The following is a 22,562-nucleotide window of genomic DNA, read 5'->3' on the forward strand; positions in this document are numbered from 1 at the left end:
TCCTAAGGAAATGGTGAAGAAGGACTGGTATATTGGTTTGCCTGAGCCCAGTACCCAAGATTTTCCAACTACCATGCATTATTTCTGAATGAGAGTCCCTGCCCTTAATAGGAGTGTATGCTGTAGTTATGTGCATCAGATAATTATGCTGTGAAGGAAGTACACTAAGGGCGAGTGGACCCAGTTCTAAGGGAATACAGAAGGGGAAGAATGAGATTATGCATTTGAACTGGGTCAGTCCCTATATAACAAGAAAATCTAATTATATATCTAAGATGCAAACTGCATTATTCCCTTGATATTAAATTACCAGGAAACCTATTCCAACATCACAGGGGTCTTTTTGGTTCTTTACATCAACAGTGAGTATAAAGGACTTGTCCGGGGTAGATGTTAACTTTCTTCCTTTTTCCCAAATTATTTTCAGCAAAGAAACATGAACCCAATGAAAAAGTCCTTTAAGATTCACTAAGAATCTTAAAAGTATCTCTCTTCTCCTTCTGCGAGTCTTACCATACTGTCTAAAGAGCAGATGGTGAAAATCAGATAAGTAAAAACTTTAAGACTAAGTTACCACCGTCCCATACCCCCCCACAAAGAAACCGAGTTGCTTTTGCTCTAAAACTCCTGGTTCTATAATTTCAGTTTGAGGTGGTGGGGTTAGGAACTGGTGGAAGGTGAAGGAATCTGGAGCTCCCACTGTGGGGACCAGGATGGAACGTTGATCAGCTCTTGGGGGAGCACTGGGTAGACAGGGAGCATGTGTGAATCTGACTGCAGATGGACATCCAGAAGTGGGGGAGGCAGGCAGTTAGGAGGCTGCTCCAGTAATCCAGAGAATTTGAAGGCCTCTATTGCTTGAGAGAGCTTGGAGGAAAGGTAACTCATTCAGCAAAGGATTTGGGGGAGGGAACTGTAAGAGGATCCTGGGGGCAGGCTTCCCAGAGAGGGGATCTCAAGCCTCAGTGTACAAGAGTCCCTGGAGGTACTGTTTAAAAGGTGGTTTCTCTGCCTCTCCCCGAGCACTCAGAGGAAAACCAGAACAGGAGGATGGGGAGATGGGACTGAGACAGGAAGTCATGATGAAGATGCAGAGCAAGCCCAGTAGGTGTCAGAGGGCCACAGGTACAGGAGCATTTCAGAAACATTAGAATTATGAAATAGCAACTGTCTGTCCTAAAAAAGGGAAGGACAGAAAGGGGGGCAAGAAAGTCGAGGCTCTTCCTTTTTAAGTGACTGGCCCAGCTCACGTGTACAAATATTCATTTCCAAATTATTTTATCTTAAATAAGATTTCTTTCTATGTTTTCTACGTTTCTTGTTCATTAAAAAGGACTCTAGTGTGAATAATCAGGAATATTTACTTGGAGAGGTGAAACGGAACCATTACCCAAGAACTTTTTTATATGTGGATTTTTCAGAATAGATCTCAATTTCTGTAATTAGTAGTCAATCTCCATAATATTGAAATACAAAAGGTTGCATCATTTTGGATAATGAAAGGAATTATTGATTCATGAAGTAATAACACTAATTGGTCAGGCAATAACATTCATTGATCACACACCATGTGCCGGACATTACTTTGAATAAAGCACTTTTGATGTTTCTCTTGAAATTATTGTGTTTTCTTTGATTAAAAAATCCACATTTTTAACCTGTAAAGGGTCAATCGCATTTTTAACCGGTACTGTGCGCCATCGATCGGAACAAGTGTTAATTTGAAGGAGCAATACAACAAAATAGCATACATATCAAATCGCATATATATCAACATATGTGTAACTCCATCGATTGAAAAAAATCCGCATTATTAACCGGTACACCTAGTATATGGGAGATCTAGCAGGCATGAACAAACTATATACTATAATATAGAAGGTTACAGAATAAATTACAAACAACTGGTAATTTAGGGTTATATTACCTACTCTCAAAAAATACACTAAAAATAATAAATCAGACAAGTTTAATGTGTTTTCACTTAAATGACTAGATAGAACATGAGAAGATAGTAAATACTCCTAAGGTGCAGTAGATTGCCCTTGCACCTGTTATAAAAGTGTAAGCAATTATATTGGAAATTATGTAACACGGAAGACAAGGGTCATTTGAATATTTATAACATCATTCTCGGGCCATACAAAATTATCAACTTAAACGTTAGCCTATTACATTTGGTCAAACATTTAATTAACTCACCCCTAATGCCCTGGCAGGGCCAGGCCCAATGATTGTGTGGGCCTTGTACAGCTGGTGGGCCAGATGTTCCCCACTTCTGCTTTAGGGGCTGAAATAGGGGGCTTTCTCATGCCAAAGCACTGGTTTCATTGATGAATTATAGGTAAGAAAAATCTACACTCTTGAAAATAATGAGAACTTTAATGAAAATTTCTTTTGTGATGACCATCTACAAAAATCAAGTATTTAAAAGTTTAAAAATTACAGATTTGAGCCAAAAAAGATTAAATGTTGTTACAGAACGTGGTTGTGAGCTTGCATGGCCCGACACTGCCTGGGGGCTTACAGAGAGCTATGGCCAGGCACTGGTGCCAAACGAGAGGGAGGCAGGTTCTTGACTGAGTTGCTGCTGCTTAGTGACAAGAATCCCCACTGTGAAAACAATCTTCAGGTTCAGAAATAGAAACCAGGACAGTAATAAGGAGGGAATAAGTGGGGTTGCTTTCTTTTTTCAGAAACAAGTTCCATTTCCCTGTATATTTTCAGGATCTTCATCATAAATGTGTATATCTTAGAGCCATGTGTAGTTGTTACATTACCTTAAAGTTAGTTTAACATAAATACTTGTATTTTTCTATTAGTTAATGGCCCAATCTAGTCTTATTTGAACTAAATGGCATTATAAGAGCCTCAAATAAAGCATGGCCTTGCCCATGATTTTTAATGGTGAAACGTAACATTTTGGGTCAAATACCAGTATTAAGAGATAGGGGTAGGGCAGGGAAGCAGGAGTCCTTGATTCTACTAAATCACTGCATCAAAGTAAGACATGAGGTAACAGTTAATTCTGGCCAAAGAAATGAAAATCTCTGTTAAGTTTTAGTAAACTTCATTTGAAAATAAATACTAATTAGGTAAACAGTCTTTTGAAAAGTGTGACATGTTATATAACTGTGATGTGCCATATTATTTAACAGTCAAAATATACAATGTGGTTAAGGGCATTAAAGTTGAAGGTTGTGAGCATATATCCAGATCCAACGATGCACATGGGAACATGGCCTAAACCTTGGGGTGAGTGATGTCCAAAAAGCAGAGAACGGTCATGTCTCACACACAGACCTGGCTGGGCCTGGCTGAGGCTGCTCTTCTGCCAGAGGGTTCTCTTTGAGCCTTTCCTGCTCTGTGCCCAAACCCTACAATGACCCCATGACCCCAAGTCTCTGTTCCTAGTGAAAAGCTGTGGGTTATTTTCCTTTTGGAATGTTAGCCAAGAAGAAAATCTGCTTAAATTCCTTTGTGGTAATGAACTTGAGAACTAAGTAGATAGACAGCAAACCATGAAACAGCAGGGGAAAGACAAATGGCAAACCCATACTCATGTGATTTCCACGCGAGTTTAGCTCAGTCTGGTCTACAGGGAATGGAAGACACAGGCCATGGGACCAAAGAACAAGGCCTGGCAATGGGTCCATGGTGGGGACTGCACCAATCATTTAACCTTTTGGTTTAGTTATAATGTTAAATTTCACAAAAGTATATTATTTCATTTTTATGTAAAGAAGTATATTTTAGAAAGTTATTGCTTCTTTCCATGTCTTCTCTCAAAAATCTAAAAAGCTCAGATTTTTTTCATACTGGTAGGTGTTAGTTTCACGTAATTTTTCAATTATTGTTTTAAAATACTTTATAACTTAAATATTGTAAAGGTTTTTCTTGGAGAGGCTTAAAGCTTAATGACAAAACAATGAAATGTAATGCTGATACAAGTAACATGTTTTATAAAAATTAATAAATGAGTATAAATTTTCTAAGATGATATAATTAAGAATGTTAGTACAACTGCATAAAATGGAATGTAATGAAGAGAAATTTCCACTTCTCATCTAATTTCCTGCTTCCCATCACAGATAAACTTAGATGAAAACCAAACAACCATATTCTATCCTAACCCTAAACCTATTACTAGCAAAAAAACAGGCATTTATATAAATGGAAAATAACAGAGACCCTGGAAATCGACTCGTGCCATTATGGTAATTAATATTTGACGAAGGAGGTTAGAGAATACAATGGAGTAAAAAAAAAATCTCTTCAAAAAATGGTGTTGAGAAAATTGGACAGATACATGCAAAAATATGAAGCCAGACAACTTACACCATACACAAGAATAAACTCAAAATCGGTAAAATAATTAAGTTACAAAACAATAAAAATCCTTGAAGAAAATATATGCAGTAAACTCTCAGACATCTCACTGATACATCTCGTAGGGCAAAAGAAATAAGGAAAAAAATAAACAAATGGGACTACATCAAATTAAAAAGCTTCTGTACAGCAAAAGAAACCATCATCAAAATGAGAAGTGAGCCCACTGCATGGGAGAACATATTTGCCAATGAAACATCTGATAAAGGGTTAAATTCCAAAATATATAAAGAAGTCAAAGGAAGACAAACAATCCAATTTAAAAATGGGCAAAAGACCTGAATGGACACTTCTCCAAAGAAGACATACAGATGGCCAAGAGACATATGAAAAAATGCTCAAAGTCGCTGATCATCAGAGAGATGCAAATTAAAACCACGAGGTGGAGGAGAACCAAGATGGTGGCTTAGGTAAACGCCTGTACTCACCGCCTCCCACAACCACATCAAAATTACAACCAAAATAGAGAACAACCATCATTCAGCCTGAAAGCTGACTGAATGGAAATCCTACAACTAGAGAAGCAGAGCAGAAAGCACACTGAGACTGGTAGGAGCGGGAAGGCATGGAACAGGCTGGTCTGACACCCTTCTGTGCCATTTTTTAATTGGGAGGGAGATCATTTCTGCAGTGACCGCCTGGAGGAGCAAGGGATCTCAGCCCCACACCAGACCCCCTGCCCAGGGTTCCAGAGTTGGGGAGAGAAGTCCCCGTAATTTCAGGCAGTAAAAACTAGCGGGGATTGTGTGCTCGAGACCCCAGTGTTCCACTTAAGGGGCTGGCACATGAATTTACCTGGACTCCCAGCACCGGGTGGCTTTGGGGGACTCAAAGATCTTACGTATAGACAGTAGGGTGGTGAGGCATGGGGTGGGGTGGGAACTAGGTAGAGGTGGACAATGGGGGGGGGGGGAGGGACATCTGCAATATTCTTAATAATAAAGATTTTAAAACAATAACAAAAAAGTATAATGAGGGCCTGGCTAGCATGGTTCAGTGGTTGAGCATTGACCTATGAACCAGGGAGTCATGGTTCCATTCCCAGTCAGGGTCCATGCCTGGGTTGCAGGCTCAATCTCTAGTGTGGGGCATGTAGGAGGCAGCTGATCAATGATTCTCTCTCATCATTGATATTTCTATCTCTCTCTCCTTCTCCCTTCCTCTTTGAAATCAATAAAAATACATATTTTTAAAAACTACAATGAAATATCACCTCACACCTGCCAGAGTGGCTACCATCAGTAAATCAACAAACAACAAGTGCTGGTGCAGCTACTATGCAAAACAATATGGAGTTTCCTCAAAAAATTAAAAATGGAATTGCGATTTGACCCAGCTATCCCACTTCTGAGTGCTCATCAGTAGATGAGTGGATAAAAAAGTTATGGTACATTTACACAATGGAATACTATCTATAATAATTTATAATAATAAAAGTGTAATATGCAAATAGACCGAATGGCCAAACAGCAGAACGACCATCCAGACGACCACGCTATGACATGCACTGTGACCAGGCCAGCCAAGGCGGGTGCGATGCAATTGGTCGCCCCCCCAACACCCATCGCCCCACGATCACCCCACAGAGGGAGGCCCAGGCCACTGGCCAGCGGGGCAATCAACTGGGGGGCAAGGAGAGGGGGTGGCAGCAGATGCAGGTAGTGCCAGGCCAAGGCTGGTGTGGGTGGGGCTGGGGCCGGCTGCAGGCAGCCCGGGGAAGCCTAGGTGCCGGGTGCCAGCAGCTGGAGGGAAGCCGGTGTCTGCAGCTGGGGGAAGGAAGGCCTACCCTTGCACGAATTTCGTGCATTGGACCTCTAGTACAGATATAAAAAAGAAGAACCTCTTACCCTTTCGGAGAGCGTGGATGGACCTGTAGATTATTATGCTAAGCGAAATAAGCCGATCAGAAAAAGACAAGTATCACATGATCTCTCTTACATGTGGAATCTAATGAAAAAGATAAACTGACAAACAAAATAGGTCAAGAGGCATAGATGCAGGGAACAGACTGACAGATCTCAGAGGGGAGGGGTGAGGAGGATGGGAAGAGATTAACCAAAGAACTGCTATGCATAGTGTGGTGAAGGCCTGGGTGGGGTGAGGGCTGTGTTGAGGGCGGTAAAGGGGGGGAAAATGGGAGACATCTGTAATACTGTCAACAATAAACAAATTAAAAAACATATGACCTATATAATACTAAGATATGAAAGAGGCTTTTGCTTTGAAGGGAAGGGGGTTTTAGTCAGAATCATGGCATCATTTCCTCTTCAATTGAAACGGATGCCATTTATTCTTGCCAAACATAAAGCAGATGACTTTTCAAACATTCTGGTTGGGATTTTCTCTACCAATATAAATGATATGGACCTAAAATATACCACGTAGCATATGGCTAAAAATATTTAGAAGTATAATTTTTAAATATACTCATAATATATATTTAAAATTTTAATTTATTTCAAATGTCCCAAATTAGGTGTAGTGAGCTAGTTCCTGGAAAATGGAATATAACACAGGTCTATTTGGGACCTCATTCAAGAGGTCAGTTTATCAACAGTTATCAAAAGTACCGCAATATAACATGGTCTGCATGTGTCTCATGGCACAACATCAAAGTATCTTGAAAACAAAATATGGATATCTCATCATTTTTCCAACTAATTTACATAAGTCCTTGTTAAAGTATTCATCCTCTGTAATTTATCCATTGCCCCAGAATGCCAGCGGTTGAAGTTTGGGGTGCCGCGGAAACATGGGTGTTTATACCATAATCCCATGGAACATGGAAATGCCTAATTAGTTTTCATATAGTTCCAGTTGGTAGTCTCTTTTTCTTGGCCTTCTTCCCAAACAATCTTGGCATTAACAAAAACCAAACTATTTTAAGAAGGATTTTGAGCTGTTAAATCCCGTTCCACATGAGGTGGAAGAGATAAACCAGGTCTCTTAAATATATCCACGAAACCCAGATGGATGGCACGCTCCCCGAGACGCCACAGCCACAGCAGTATAGTTGTGAATGGGTTATATGGAGAAGGTTCTACTTGCTCTGCCAGCAGGTTCCACCTGGGTAAGTCTAGGTAAGATCGAGTTGCATGACTTGTAGTCTTTTGTGGTATCTAATCACCACACCACCATTCCAAACACATGGCTACGTGACTCACCTGATCACACAGGAGGAGCGTTTTGCAGGACCCTCCTCACTTCATTTCACTTGAGAAATAAAAAGGCTTCTTTACCCCAGTTACACAGTAAATCGATTCTTCCTCTGCCAGTTTGGCATGGCCACCATCACCAGGACTCTCATGACCTCACTGTTCCTCATGTCCCTTTCTTTTTACACCTCTTCTTACTTTACAAAGACAGTATAATCATGTGGCTCAATACTTTGAAAAGTAGAAACGGGTATACAGAGAATTATCTTTCTCTTCCCTATCTCTCCGTCTCCTTGCTCCCCTCCAGTCTGGCAACCATTATTCCTTCTTACCTATCCTTCCAGAGAGGGAGGCACTGACAACAAGCACACAGGTCTCCGTTCTCTCACCTCTTACACCAAAAACTAGTAAAGAGCACACACTGTTTGCCTTGCCTTTTAAAACTGTATCTTATGTATACGCACAAATAAGATATACATGTACATATTTCTGTATTTTTTACTTGTTATATAAAGATCTGCCATATATCTGTATATATGTTGTGTGTAGGTGAATATGTATACAGGGTGGGGCCAAAATAGGTTTGTAATTGTGCGTATGTGAAACAGAGCTTATTCTTGTATTATTATTTATTAACTAGAGGCCCAGTGCACAAAATTCATGCACTTGGGAGAGTCCCTTAGCCCAGCCTGCGCCCTCTTACAGTCCAGGACCCATTGGGGGATGTCCAACTGCTGCGAAGGTGGGAGAGGCTCCCGCCACTGCAGCTGCGCTCATCAGCTGTGAGCTCGGCTTCTGGCTGAGTGACACTCCCCCTTTGGGAGCACACTGATCACCAGGGGGCAGCTCCTGCTTTGAGCGTCTGCCCCCTGGTGGTCAGTGTGCATCATATGACTGGTCATTCCACCGTTCAGTTAATTTGCATTTTAGCCTTCTATTATATAGGATTATTGTATTATTTTCCATATGAACAACTGTAAACCTACTTTTGCCCCACCCTGTATTTCATTCTTCTTTTATGGTAGCATAATGGTCCATTCTATGCATCTATCATGATGTATTGAACAAGGCCCTCCTACTGAACATTTAGGTTGTTCGAAGTGTTACAGTGAATCCTGTACATGTCTTTCCCCAAGTACATGATCAAATCTGCATAAACTCTGAAAGATGGAATTGCCGTTTCAAAGTGTCTATCATGTGCAATTCTGAAATTTACTGCCATATGGCCTTCCCTGGGTGTGAACCCAAATTACATCCCCCAACATGTGCCAGTTTTAGTTTCTCCCATATTCTCACCAATCCATCATGACCTATGTGTGCTGGAGCTTTGGGGTCCTTGAATCAAACGTTTGGAATTAATGCATAAAAAAGACTGAAAAAAGGCATCTCCTTGAAACACCTCATTTACTCAACTCTGATCAATCACCCAAGCTACAGTCATTTTCCGGATGGGGTGGGGGTGCTGTACAAGACTCCTGCAGGGTCTTCCAGCATCTGCACCTGCCCTGACCCCCGCCCCATGCTGGCGCAGCCACTCCTCTGCTCAGACCCTCAGAATGACCTCTCATCTTCCTGAGCACAGGGCCAGCATCCTCACCAGATCCTGCACAGGGCAGGGTCTGGTCTCCCCAGCCACCTGGCCCTCCCTCCTCACAGCACCGCAGCCTCACTGGCCTGCTGGTTCCTCCTGCACACCAAGCGCTCTCCCCTCAAGGCCTCGCCTTGGTGGCCCCTCTTCCTGGGACAATCCCTTTCCAGATGTTTGAAAAGCTTGCTCTCCACCTCCGATCACATCTCGGCACAAATGTCACTGGTTCACGGAGGTCTTTGTGGAGCACTTCATTTAAGAGGCCCTTTCTGGCACTCTATCCCCCTTATCTGCCTCACTGTTTTCAAAACACTCATCGCTGTCTGATACACTTTCCTGTATTTTTTTTTTTATCTCCTGCAACTAGATTTCAGCTTCATGAAGGCAGCAATTGAGGCTTTTTGTTCATAATCGTATTTATTTCCTATACCTGGGACAGGTTTGCATCTTTTAAAATGAGGCTGAATATCTTTTCATTTTGTTTAGAGTCTTTTGAATTTCCTTATCATGAACTGTGTTCCTATTCTTTGCAAAGAAAACAAACACTGGGGCTGTTGGCCTTTAGTTTAGTGATTTTTGGAGTTTCTTACATGTTGGGGATATTAGCCCTTTCTGGTATGTATTGTTAACAATTTTCACAGTTTTTCATTTTTTTGAGACTTTGCTTGTGACAGTTCTGCCACCAAAATTCTTTTCATGCAGACTAATACACCACAGCTACTGGCTCAATGTCATGTTAAAGCTTCTGGGTCTGTGCTGTTCCCTTGCCTGCACCTCCGGTCTCATTCCTGTTCTTTATCACAGCTGCTACTAGCGTGGGTCACGACTGGATGGCACCCTGTGGCACCCTGAGGGTCTCCCACATGCCCACCTCCCATCTCCACCTGGAGCCCCCCAAGGGCAGGGAAGTGAAGTCCCCGGCTTCTGTCAGACTGAGAGTAAGGACCTAATAAATGTCTGGTGAATGAATGAATGAACAAATAAGTGCAGCATTCAATGTTCAATTCAATTCAAACTATATTTACTGAGTGCTAGCTTTGTGCCATGCTAGCTTTCTCGGCATGTGGGACATGTTATGAATAAACTGAGATTCCTGCCCTTAAGGAGCTGACATTCTATTTGGAAGTAGACGCTTGATAAGCAACAGATGTAGGTCAACTATAGGGCAGGTTACAAGGTAACGACTGCTCTAGAAAAAGACTAAGTAGAACAGTTAGGGGATCAGGTGTGCCAGGGATGCTTCTAAACTTCGATGCTGAACTTCCAGTTCTGAATTATCTCTATATATAAAAGCCTAAGCAACCGTTACAACCAAACAGCCAGAACGACTGATTGCTATGGCGTGCACTGACTACCAGGGGACAGATGCTCAATGCAGGAGCTGCCCTCTGGTGGTCAGTGCATTCCCACAGCTAACCTCCTGCGGCCAGTGGCCAGCCAACCTCCCGAGATCCCTCCCTGGGCTGACTAATCTCCTCTGGCCCCTCCCCCGGGGTTGGCCTGGTCCTAATCCGCCCCAATTGGGGGCAGGCCAGCTGGCCAACCTCCCAGGGTCCCTCCCCCCCCAGCCGGCCCCGCCCATGTACGAATTCGTGCACTGGGCTTCTAGTAGACTCATAATCATATCCCAGGATTTTCTATATTTCCCCAACCCTTTCCTCCTTGGAGAACTCATCCAATCAAGTGAGTCTTCATTTGGACGACACCAATTCTATCTCTATCTATAGGCCTGAATCCATCCCAGGCTTCATTATAGTTGCCTCAACAACTTATTAGCCATTTCCGTTTGACTACCTGCTATGTTCTGAATGTTTGTGTGCCTCCCCCACCCCCTCCAATTCATATGTTACAATCCTAATGCTGAATGTGATGGTATCAGGAGGTGGGGCTTTGGGAGGGTGCTTAGGTCAAGAGGGTGGTGCCCTCATGAATGGGCTTAGTGCTCTTGTAAAGGGAGCCGAGAGAGCTCCCTAGCACCTTCCACCAAGGAGGACACAGTGAGATGGTGCCGTCTATGAACTAGGAAGTGGACCCTCACAAGCCACAACATAAATCTCCTGGCACCATGATCTTGGACTTCCCAGCCTCCAGACTTGTGAGAAATAAATTTGTTGTTTATAAGCTATCCAGTCTATAGTATTTTGTTATAGCAGCTAGCATGGACTAACACACCATCCTCCTGTGATCTCATACTCACCACACCTAAATCAGACCTTCATAATCAACTTCTTCCTATTCTAAAATTTCAGGCATCCACATCCCATTTCTGGGAGAAGTACTTGAATAGGGAGGATAAAGAAGAGAGACGAGTCAATCAGTGAGTTCCCAAGCCTGTCCCTAACTCTTTAGTGGCCCCACTACCAATCAATTGCTCAGCAAGTGCACGTCTGAGTCTGAACAGTTACTTGTTCCCTTTGAGGGTAAAAAGGCTCCCAGATGAGCATGAACCAGGAGAGGGCCTGCTGTGCTCCACCCTCTATGGAGGTTCTCACAGCCTGAATGTGCTCATTCAAATGCATATTCCTGAGCCAGACCCCCGAAGATTCCATATTGGGGGGATACAAAGAAATTGAATTCCATAAGGAGAAATACTATTAGTATGACGGCTGACTGGGGAATTTTAAAGTAGGATGGGTGATGGGCACAGAAGGTGGTGGGGGTGTGGGGAGACAGCGTGGGTTTCTAAAACTCTTTGCTTATTTTGAAGATTTGCCCTGAGTTGGCCTAGTTGTCACCTTTGTGACCATTCCCTCTAACCTCTCTTATTAGCGATGAAAGTTCCTTTGGGAGAATCCAAGGGGGAAGACATGCTGGCCAGCCCCTGAAGACCTCCACGCTTCTTGGCTGCCCATGGCTTCACTAACTGTGTGCTAATTAGAGCACCTAGGTGAGGATGTGGTGGTTTGGCACCCATTCCTTAAGAACAGGGAGACGCCGAGGGCTCCAAAGGAGTTACGGGCACCCGACTTGGTCCTTATGTCTCGCCTTCAGTGGTCACTCTTTTTTTAAAAAAATATTTTATTGGTTTTTTACAGAGAGGAAAGGAGAGGGATAGAGAGTAAGAAACATGGATGAGAGAGAAACATCGATCAGCTGCCTCCTGCCCACCTCCTACTGGGGATGTGCCCGCAACCAAGGTACATGCCCTTGACCGGAATCGAACCCGGGACCCTTCAGTCCGCAGGCCGACGCTCTATCTCAGTGGTCACTCTTTACCTTCAAAGTCAGGCATTAACTTTCCTCTTTGAAACTCATGTCGCTGGGCTGTAATTTATGTATCCGTGCCACTGTATGGGCTCACTTCTTTAAGCTGGCAATCTTTTTAAGTAACAGATGAAGCCATTTCAAAATTAGACCATCAATCTCAGATCACTGTATTTTAGAGCCAATGGGGCCCAGCAGGGAATCACAATCCCATGTCACTTGGAAGGAGGAAAATCAGGCAAGAGAGGAATCAAATGACTAACCTAGTATCATACAGCACGACATGGATGGTACAGAAGGCACAAGAACATGGGAAGAACCTCCTCAGTCTGTAAAATGGAGCTGAGAAACATCCCGACATAAATGAAAACAAAAGTTATAGGCTCCCAGGTCTCCTTTTGTAAACATTTTCAAACAGAACACTTGTGAAGTGCTCTCAGAACAAATCTTCCGGATGATTTATGTTTACTCTGTCGGGAAAAATAATGATGTGAGCAAACCAAGTGATAGATGGTGACAGGTTGCTTATCTGGTAACCCCCGCTCCTAAAAACGCACTGAGATCCAAGGAGTTTGCAAAATAAAAAAGGTCTCTGAGCAATCAAGTCCCAGTCACGTAGGTCTGCCCAACAGCCTGCTGCTTCTCCCCAGAGGGGAGTGCGTCAGGCTCTCATCTGCTTTTAGGTAAAATAAATCCATCAAGCTTGGTCACAGGGGAGATGCCAACTGCTCCGCAGACTAGAAGCAGTAAATTAGAAGGGAAAAAAACAATGCAATACAACAGACAGTCAGAAATGCAGTACCAATTAGCAGTAGGCAGTGAAATTTGAATGAAATGAAATTTAACTATTAACCCTGGGAATGGAATCTGAACAGACAGAGCGAGGCCATTCATAGGCTGTGCAGGTTAAGGGTATCCCAAAATGTAAAGGCTCTCAGGGGAATAGACACATAATAATAACAATAATAATAATAATAATAATAATAATAATAGATGCCCCTCAGAATGACCCAGAGTCATTGAAAACTCAAATTAGTTTTGACAAAGCAAATTTAAGAAAGCAGGGATGTATGGAATCCATTATAGAAAAGTTCTCATTAAACTGATTAAAATGGAGGGTAATGAAAGCTTTCATTATTGGAAAGTTGCCTTATATCCCAATTTCCTCCGTAATGATGCAACCCTGCCACGCGTGAGACTGACTGCCTTAGAACTTCTAAAAAGAAGCTTCTATTTAAGTGGGTCGGGGGACGTTGAAGCTGGGTTTTCTTTCATTTGACCTGGACCTTCCCTCAGTCATTTGTGGAAGAATGAGAACCAATTCTCTGGCCAGACGAGGAACCAGGCTCTCGCCCGCTCCGGCACATAGACATCCCTCTGGGCACCGAGCCTGCCCACAAAGCTGGCGAGTCCAGCAGGGGTCCTCGGCAGTAACCTCACCTAACACCCAACACTGTCCCCGAGCCCTGTGAGCACGGCCCAGGTCTTCTCGGGGACATCCTTAGGGATTCCTGTGGCAGCTTCTGTTTCCTAATTCCTTCCGTCCTTTTATACATTTAGTCATTTCATTTTTATCAGAATTCTGCATGCACATCGTTTAAAGAGCCAAATAATTGTCCTCGTTCCCCATCTCCAGGAGCAGTTACATTCAACCCCTTTGGCTGAATTTTGTTTCCTTCTTTAGTTTACATTTCTAAGTAACCCGCTTATATTGTTTAGCTTTCTTTTCAAGTGTCACCTATTAAACTCCCACATGAAGGATGAGAACTTTGCTATTTTTAAACTCCCTACTGGCAGGACACAGGCAGTCTCTCAGGGTCTCATTACTTCTTAACCTGGCCCTGGGACAGCTCCTGTACCCCTGCCTTTACCCTCTGAGGTACCTGGTGCCACCAGAGTTCTGGGCTGTTGGGGGTGGTCTGCAGTGTGACTCACATCGCTGGTCAAATCCCAGCCCCCCAGTGTGAGTTAGAGAGAGAGAGAGAGATAGAGAGAGAGAGAGAGAGAGAGAGAGAGAGAGAGAGAGAGAGAAAGAGAAAGAGGGAACTAGAAAGTGGAAAAGACTTTTCTCCTGAGAGAATCTGGCTAATCTTACATAAACTTTTGAAAAAAAGAACTTTTCTGATGCTTCTCCCGCTGCAGCTTCCTGATCAGCTGCCCTGCACACGCTCCTTACTAGTCACCTGCTTTGCTATTCCTTGGAAGAACAGGCATTTGTTGGGTGTAGAGTGAGTGTGGGAGTGTATTCGACTGTGCTCTCGAATAGCCATGCCACTTACTACTCATCTGTCTCACTCATGAGGCGGCCCAGACCCACTCACCCCGCATCACCCTCGTCCCATCTAACTAGTCCCTTTACTGGCACCACTGACCTCTGGCTGAACAAGGGGTGAGTGTTCCTTCCCACACTCTTGTCCGGTCCTAGTTCCCTCGTTTACCTCCTCACCCGAGGCTGTATTCTAGGGCAGCAAGTACTTCCTTGTCCACCTTCTCAAAGGAAAGCACTTCTCTGGTCCTTGGAATCCCTCTGAAGGTCACAGCTCTCCGAATTATCTGAGAGGAGGGTCCTTCCCTCCTCCTAAGGCAGTGATGGCGAACCTATGACACGTGTGTCAGAGGTGACACTTGAACTCATTTTTTTAGTTGATTTTTCTTTGTTAAATGGCATTTAAATATATAAAATAAATATCAAAAATATAAGTCTTTGTTTTACTATGGTTGCAAATATAAAAAAATTTCTATATGTGACACGGCACCAGAGTTAAGTTTTTCAAAATGCTGACACGCCGAGCTCCAAAGGTTCACCATCACTGTCCTAAGGTCATGACTGTACTTGATGCCTGCCTCCTCGCTTTCTCCATCCTTCATGCCATCTCATCTTTTAATGCAGCGGTTCTCAACCTGTGGGTCACGACCCCTTTGGCGGTCAAACGACCGTTTCACAGGGGTTGCCCAAGACCATCCTGCATATCAGATATTTACATTACGATTCATAACAGTAGCAACATTACAGTTATAAGGTAGCAACGAAAATAATTTTATGGTTGGTTCACAACATGAGGAACTGTATTTAAAGGGCCAGAAGGTTGAGAACCACTGTTTTATGTCTTCCTCTTCACTGGATCTTGCCTATTCCTGGGAACATGGTTCTCTTATTAAGATTTCCCTTGTGCCCTCTGACCCTCTGTGCTGCCATATTCTCATTCTCTTCTTAAGAGGGAGAGCTACAGAGGCTTCCCCAACTGCCCACTGCCTGGTGGTCCCCTCTGTCCTCCCTGCAGTCTGTCCCTTTGGGCTGTCTGCCAGCAGGGAAGGTCCTAGCCTGCCTGGGCTGGAAATCTCCCCTTTACCTTCCTCTCCTGCCTCACTCCCTCTTCTCAGTGACAACATCAGCACACACATTTCTATCTCCAAAAAAATCAACTGCATAGTCCAGAGTCTGAATCTGTCCAAACCGGACACACTTTTTAACAGCAGACCTCTTTATTTTTACTTGTTTAAGTGACGGTTAATCTAGTAAGAATATACATTAGTGTTTAGAAGTATGAAATGCTTCTAAAATAATCCTCTTTTACAGCACTTTGGTGACCCATATCTTCATTTTGTCATTGCAAGATTAAAGTTATGCAAGCAGAACAGCAATTACTTATCAAAAGTAAAATCTTATGCAAATGTTTTAAGCCAAATACAAATGAGCAATTCTTCATATGACTAATAACAATATGCCCTATGATAACTGTAAATATGAGAAACAAGAGATCAAGGGCCTCTAAAATAAGCACTGGGATGGTGGAAGGGCTGTGTAGGCGGTCAGCGGTAACTATGAAACCACAAGACCATTGTCATAGATGTGATACGTGTACACAACGGAACCTTACTCAGCCATAAGAAAAGATCAAATACTGTCATTTACGACAATGTGGATGCAAAAAAGCTTAGAACCATAAGATTTCACTCATATGTGGGATATAAAACTGAAACTCATAGGCACAGACAACAGTATGGTGGTTACCAGAGGGAAGGGGGCGAGGGGATAGTAAAGGGAAAAGGGAGACAAATATATGGTGACGAAGATAATTTGCCTTTGGGTGGTGGGAACACAATGAAATATGAAGATGATGTATCTTAGAATTGTACTCTTGAAACCTATATAATCTTATTAACCAACTAGAGGCCCAGTGCATGAAATTCATGGATGTCCTGGTTGTCCCTTACTGCCCCCCGCCATCCTGGTTGCCCCCGACTGCCCTCCTCTGCTGGCCTGGTCACCCCTAACTGACCCCCTTGCCGGCCTGGTGGCCCCTCACTGCCGCCCCTGCTGGCCTGGTTGCCCCCAACTGTCCCCCCCCCACCAGTCTGGTCGCCCCACGCAGCCTGCTGTTCAGTCGTTTGGTTGTCCCTCACTAACCCCCCTGCTGGCCTGGTCGCCCCATGTAGCCTGCTGTTCAGTCGTTTGGTCATCCCTCACTAACCCTCCTGGCGGCCTTGTCACCCCATGCAGCCTGCTATTCGGTTGTCTGTTTGGTTGTTTTGGTCGTGACGGCCCCTGGCTTTTTATATATTAGGGAGAATGTCACCCCAATAAATTCAATTAGAAAATAAAATAAAAGAATCGTATATGCTTCTAAAAATCTTTAAACCCAGAGCAACACAAATCATTACACACTGGTGATTCTCTGCCTTTCCCACCAAGAAAAAAATCCTTCATAGACAATACTTCAGTTTTTTAAATACAAGCAAATATACCCCTTACTGAAATCAAATAGAAGGACAACATAAAGCTGCATTATGTTAGAAATTATTAAACTTCATACACCAATGAAGTTGCAAAGAATTGATAAATTGTTAAATAAAGTTATTTTTTCTGATAAATATAGTTTCAAATTCTAATAGTCCACACTTCTCATAGCAATACATGCATTTAATAGAATTGAATACTTAGTAAAAGTCAAATCACAGTCAGTTAATATTGGAACAGAATGTGAGAACAGATGTCATGGGTAAAATCCGGAGGGTAACTCAATATGCAAACCTGGTGCCATAGGAGGTTACTCTCCTATCTGGAAGGTGGAATACATAAGTAGACTACACAATAACTGAAGAAGCTCTATCGGCTGAACAAAACCCTGTATTCATGTTTGAAGGGCTGAATAGAATGGTTAGGTAACATAATCCCGGAAACATGGAAGGTCTCCTGGAAGACTGTTGAGACAAAAAGAAGCAAAGCACCGACTGGCAGAGGAGGGAGAAGTCCTACCAGAAGGACGGCCATGAAAATCCAACTAAATAGAAACACACAGGGAATGGAGAAGGGGTGGCAGCCCAAAGGCCAGGCTGATGGGCACCATCACTTCCTTTCTTCCTCTCTGCTCCCAACAGCCTCCCAATCAGCTCTGCCCATGAAATGCTCTGCACACAGCTGATGATCATCATCTTACAGCTCAATCTCTCTCCCATGCTGCTAGAAAAACAGACAGACAAAAACCAAAGGCTCCCACTGCTCACAAACCGAGCTCAGACTCTGAGGAAACACAGAAAGTTCTCAGCACATTCAATTGTGTGTGACTACTTTCATCCTGTCCAACTGGAAGGTTCTCGAAGGCAGAAACGAATCTTGTTTATTTTCTGATAAGCAAGTGCTCTTACAAGTACCTTATGCATAGACGTTCAAAACATATTTATCAAATGAGCAGATGATGTAATTCATGAATTTTCTATAACATTGTCAAGATGGGTGGGTAGAGGACCTTGTGTGGAAGTCAGAAGTTTAGATTTGATACAACGGACTCTCCGGCAAGCTTCTAGAAGTTCTGTATAGGGGAGTGGAATGATAAAAATACTGTTTGAAGTAACTTGAGTTGTGGCTGTAGGGAATATTACCCCAGAAGTAGAAAGATCATTTTGCTAATAATGTTTTGCTACAAAAAGAGTAAAACGAAATGAGATTTTTGTCTGTTCATTAGTCACTAATGTGTATATTCCTTCAATAAACACCAAAAAAGAAAAATGTCTCTTTAATGTATTTTAAATGAGTTCATTCTGATATGAGAGACTTTTTTTTCAGGCTAGGTAATAGTTATATTTCTTGATTTTAAAAAATAGCAACCAAAAACTTTAGAAATTAAGGACAGATATTCTTATTTATGAATTATAAATATTCTCCATATTAGAATCTTCCAAACTGACACTCAAACAAAATTTGAAAATTGAAAGAACTCCATTTTGTCTGTTCTTATTACAGTGCAGAACACTTGATTTTGGGGTTTTATCACAGCTAAAGTTAGATGGTGGTTTATGTGAGTAGAATTTTATAATCTAGCCTAACACTTGGATGTTAAATTAATGAATTCATCAGCATTTGAAAATGTCAGTGCATTAAAAAGTGCTAAGAGGTTGTAACTGGTGCCTATTCTCCTTTCTAAGAACCTGTTCTTCCTCTGCTCGAGCCTCACCCTCCCTACCATGTGCTAGAGACAGTGGGGATGACAGGAGGGGCTGGCAGCACAGGGTACACAGGCAAAGAGATAAGTGCAGAGGTCCTCAATTTTGGCTGTTCGTTAGAAAAATCTGGGAGCTTTGAACAGCTATGACACCGTAAGCCACACTCCAGGCCAATGTCAATACATTTTAAAAGGCCCTCCCCCTGCCCCACCGGATACTCTGTTATCCAGGCTTGAGAACCAGTGAATCAGAGGCAAAATATATGATTTTATTTTAAACAGAAGACAAGCTTTCACTTACCTGCCTTCTGACAGTGCACAATCTTTTCATACACAGCATCCGCATTTTCAAGCAATGCCTTGAGGGACTGCATCATCTGCAAAGGGAACATCCAGACAAGAATTACACCTGACAGCGACACACTAGGCTGCACACGTGCAAGAGGCGCCTCCCCTAACGTCAGGCCCAGGCTCTTTTCTCTGACTTCCCACTACTCAAGTTCAAATGCATATGTGAAAAATGATAAAATCACACATCACTGTGAAACGGCTTAAGCAACCATTTCAGGTAAGTTTCAGGTATACTAGTAGTGAGGCTTGTACAATATTGAATTTGAAACTGGAGCCAGTATTGAACTCAGGTCGTTTCAGTGTGGAAAAACTACAAATAAATATGTACATACAGTGTTTTAAATCATATTTTGAGTCATTCAACAAAATCTTCCACTCCATCTTATAGGCAGTTTCAACACCTACACAACTTACCCTTTGCAGCCCAAATGCCTTCATCTGAAGATCAGTGTAAAACTTATGAGGATCAAAAAACAGCTTCTATTTGATGCATCACTAATGATGATATTTTTAATGTTCCTATCAATGATTTTAAAATATCCAATCTTGAATTCTTGTTCCAAATTGTATAAGCTTGCTTTAGCTTTAAGAGCCAAGCTTGAATAAAAAAGGGGTTGGGGCACAGCTGATCTATTATTTTACTCACCAAAGTATTGGGGAAAGTAATGGTTTTGGCTCTAACATTACTATGGAAATGGGATAGCCAGATTCAGCTCTCTGGCTCAAGCAGGTATAATTATTGATGCTTACTCTAAGGGTAGATTCTAACTTTTTGTACTTAAACATCCAAATATTTTGCATTACAATATTACTCATCTATATTTCATGACATTCTAAATAACAAATACCAATCCATCGTTCTTCATTCCTTTAAATTCTGTGTTGTTTTTCTTTATGGTATTTATCACTGGCTGCCACAGTAATTGTTTCATAGAAATGAAATATAGGTTGGATTATTTGTATAACTCAAAGAACACCGTATTTTGATTAATTGCACTTATTTAAACTAAAGCATAATCAATATGCCTCTCAAGAAGTGCACCAGATTCTTCAAGTCAGTCACACAGCATTTATCAACTTCCACTGTTCTAAGAGAATTATAGTGAGCACCCAAAGGTTTCATACCGGCAGCCCCTAAGGAGGAACTAGGGACACAGTGACCTACAGGACATAGACCATCTTCAAGGAGTTCACAGCCCAGTGGTGGGGCTTGCACTTTGGAATTCAGTGCTTTCAAATTCACTCTTCAAGATCTGAGTCATTTCTATAAATTAAAATAGTCTATTTTACAGCTTGACATACTGAACAGGCAGTGATGAAAATGAATAGTCAAGAACTCAATTATACTGATATCAAGTCATTTGTACTATTACATAATTCGCATACTGAAAAGGTTCATCTCGTCACTGGTAACCTTTTCCAGCTTTGATGTCAAGCCAAATGAGAGATATAAAGAAGCAAGAACTTATTCAAGCAAGGATGGTGGCTGTCACAGCTCAGTATCAAAGAACTGGCAACTGTGCCTCCTTCATTTGAGTAGAAAATAATTAAAAAATAAATACAAGCGATGAAATGAACCTGGTCATGACACAAATGGGCCGGACAGGAGTGGTAACAGAAAGGATGGAAGAAAACCAAGCAGCAGCACTCAGCACAGGCTCAGGCACACAGCCTGTGGGGGAAGGTGTTTAAAAACAGATTTACAGCGGGGGTGCAGCAGGGGCAGAAAAGAGTACAGATTTACACGCGTTCAAATCCTGGTTCTGCGATTCATGAGCTGTGTCATCTAGGACAAGATATTAAACATCACGGAGCCATAATTTCCTACCTGTAAAGTTGTGAGAATTAAATGAAATGATGCAAGGGACTGGCACAATGAAGACACCATGACTGTTAATGTCACAGCTGACTCCTTATTTATCCAGGGGTCTGGGGGAGCATTTTCTTGGAGCCCGATATGAGCTGGATGAGTATGACTTCCTTTCACATGTTCACTGGCAATGCTTCAAACACGCATCACTCATTTTAGTTTTACTTAAAAAGCCTGGTTGATGAAGCTCCGAAAATCAACAAAGTGCATTCTTCTTCTTCTTTTTATAATCCTCACCTGAGAATATTTTAAAATTGATTTTAGAGAGAGAGGAAGAGGGAAGGCAGGGAGAGAGGGAGAGAGAAGGGGGGGGGGGCGGGGGGGCATTGATTGGCTGCCTCCTGCACTCATTCCAACTGCGGATTGCACCCGAAACCTAGGTATGTGCCCTGATTACATATCAAACCCACAACCTTTTGGTTCATGAGACAATGCTCCAAACAACTGAGCCACCTGGCCAGGGCTGCTCTATTATTCTTGAAAGCATCTTCCAGTTTAAATTACCACCAAAGGCTACAAATTATGCACCTTTTAGCTATAAAATACAGGCAAGGCTTAAGAAATGCACATCTATGTCAAGGGGCTGGACAGGGAAATTCACGGCCTCCTGTGCTCTGTAATACTTGGAGGATCAGGCCTTTGTTCTTGGCACAATCATCTTCTGAGGCCATGTAAGTGGGACCCTGAGCTAAGGGCCGAGAATAAATAAAGAGCTTCTGGCCCAGGACTATGAGCAAACAATAATCACTATAGCATGTGGCACTGTCACTGCAGCCCACGTGCTGTTGGGTGTGACAGCCAAGGCAGGGTGGTGGGATATTTAATGGTGGTGTCCTGGCGTCCATGGTGATGTTCCCTTTGTGGCTTGGACTGCAATACAAAGTTCTCCCAATAACGGGAGTGAAATGCATCCCCTCCTGCCCTGTTCTTACTTATGAGTGATATATAAAATATGAAGGTGTCTAATACACCAGGTGGAGTATGCAAGCATAGTGAAAATCCAGTCCTCTCAGATTTGTGAGTAAACAGCAGCAGGTATTGGCAGAGTATGTGTGTGTGGGGTGGGGGAAAAGGGGGAGGGGTCTGGGGGAGAGTTCTGGAGGGAACCAGCTTAGGAGAAAGTAGGCACATAGCTAGCAAAACTTAGACCAGGCAGGAAGAAACACTCAGACCTTAGCAAAAATGATTCCCTTTGCCACACCTGTTATTAAATGTTTTCACCACTTCCTTTAGGCAGAGGTACTACCAATTTTTTTTCCTTTTACAACTTCAGGGTATATATTTATAGTTAGGGTGCACGCTTATAATTAAATGAACATATGGCAGTTTGTAGTTCTTGTCCATTGCATGAGTTCATGAATCCTCAACTCTTGCAGTATTTGCATAACTTCTTCCCGAGTGAAAGAGCCCCTCTAGGTATCCTCACGGGAGCTCTCTGGACTATGAGCTCCTTCCTGCAAATGTGCCAGGTAGGTGAAGGGTCCAGCATGCTGAGCGGGCAGGGCCGGGCAGTGGGCTCTCCTGCCTGCCAACCAGCTATGTCTTGCTTCATTCAGCTGACAATA

At 42.7% G+C, this 22,562-nt stretch overlaps 1 protein-coding gene across 3 annotated transcripts in view; it reads right to left on the reverse strand.

Moving 5' to 3' along the window:
- The window catches only part of PLCL2 (phospholipase C like 2), a 164,031-nt gene that overhangs the window by 15,943 nt on the left and 125,526 nt on the right, over positions 1 to 22,562 (reverse strand). For all 3 annotated transcript variants that reach the window (XM_070433347.1, XM_070433346.1, XM_070433348.1), the window contains exon 5: positions 19,078 to 19,153. In XM_070433347.1, coding sequence (XP_070289448.1) covers positions 19,078 to 19,153 — 76 coding nt within the window. The remainder of the gene's footprint in view (positions 1 to 19,077; positions 19,154 to 22,562) is intronic.

The sequence above is a fragment of the Myotis yumanensis genome, unplaced genomic scaffold (genome assembly GCF_028538775.1).
Source record: "Myotis yumanensis isolate MYYU_CA2020_CCGP unplaced genomic scaffold, mMyoYum1.0.hap1 SCAF_14, whole genome shotgun sequence".
NCBI classification, from domain to species: domain Eukaryota; kingdom Metazoa; phylum Chordata; class Mammalia; order Chiroptera; family Vespertilionidae; genus Myotis; species Myotis yumanensis.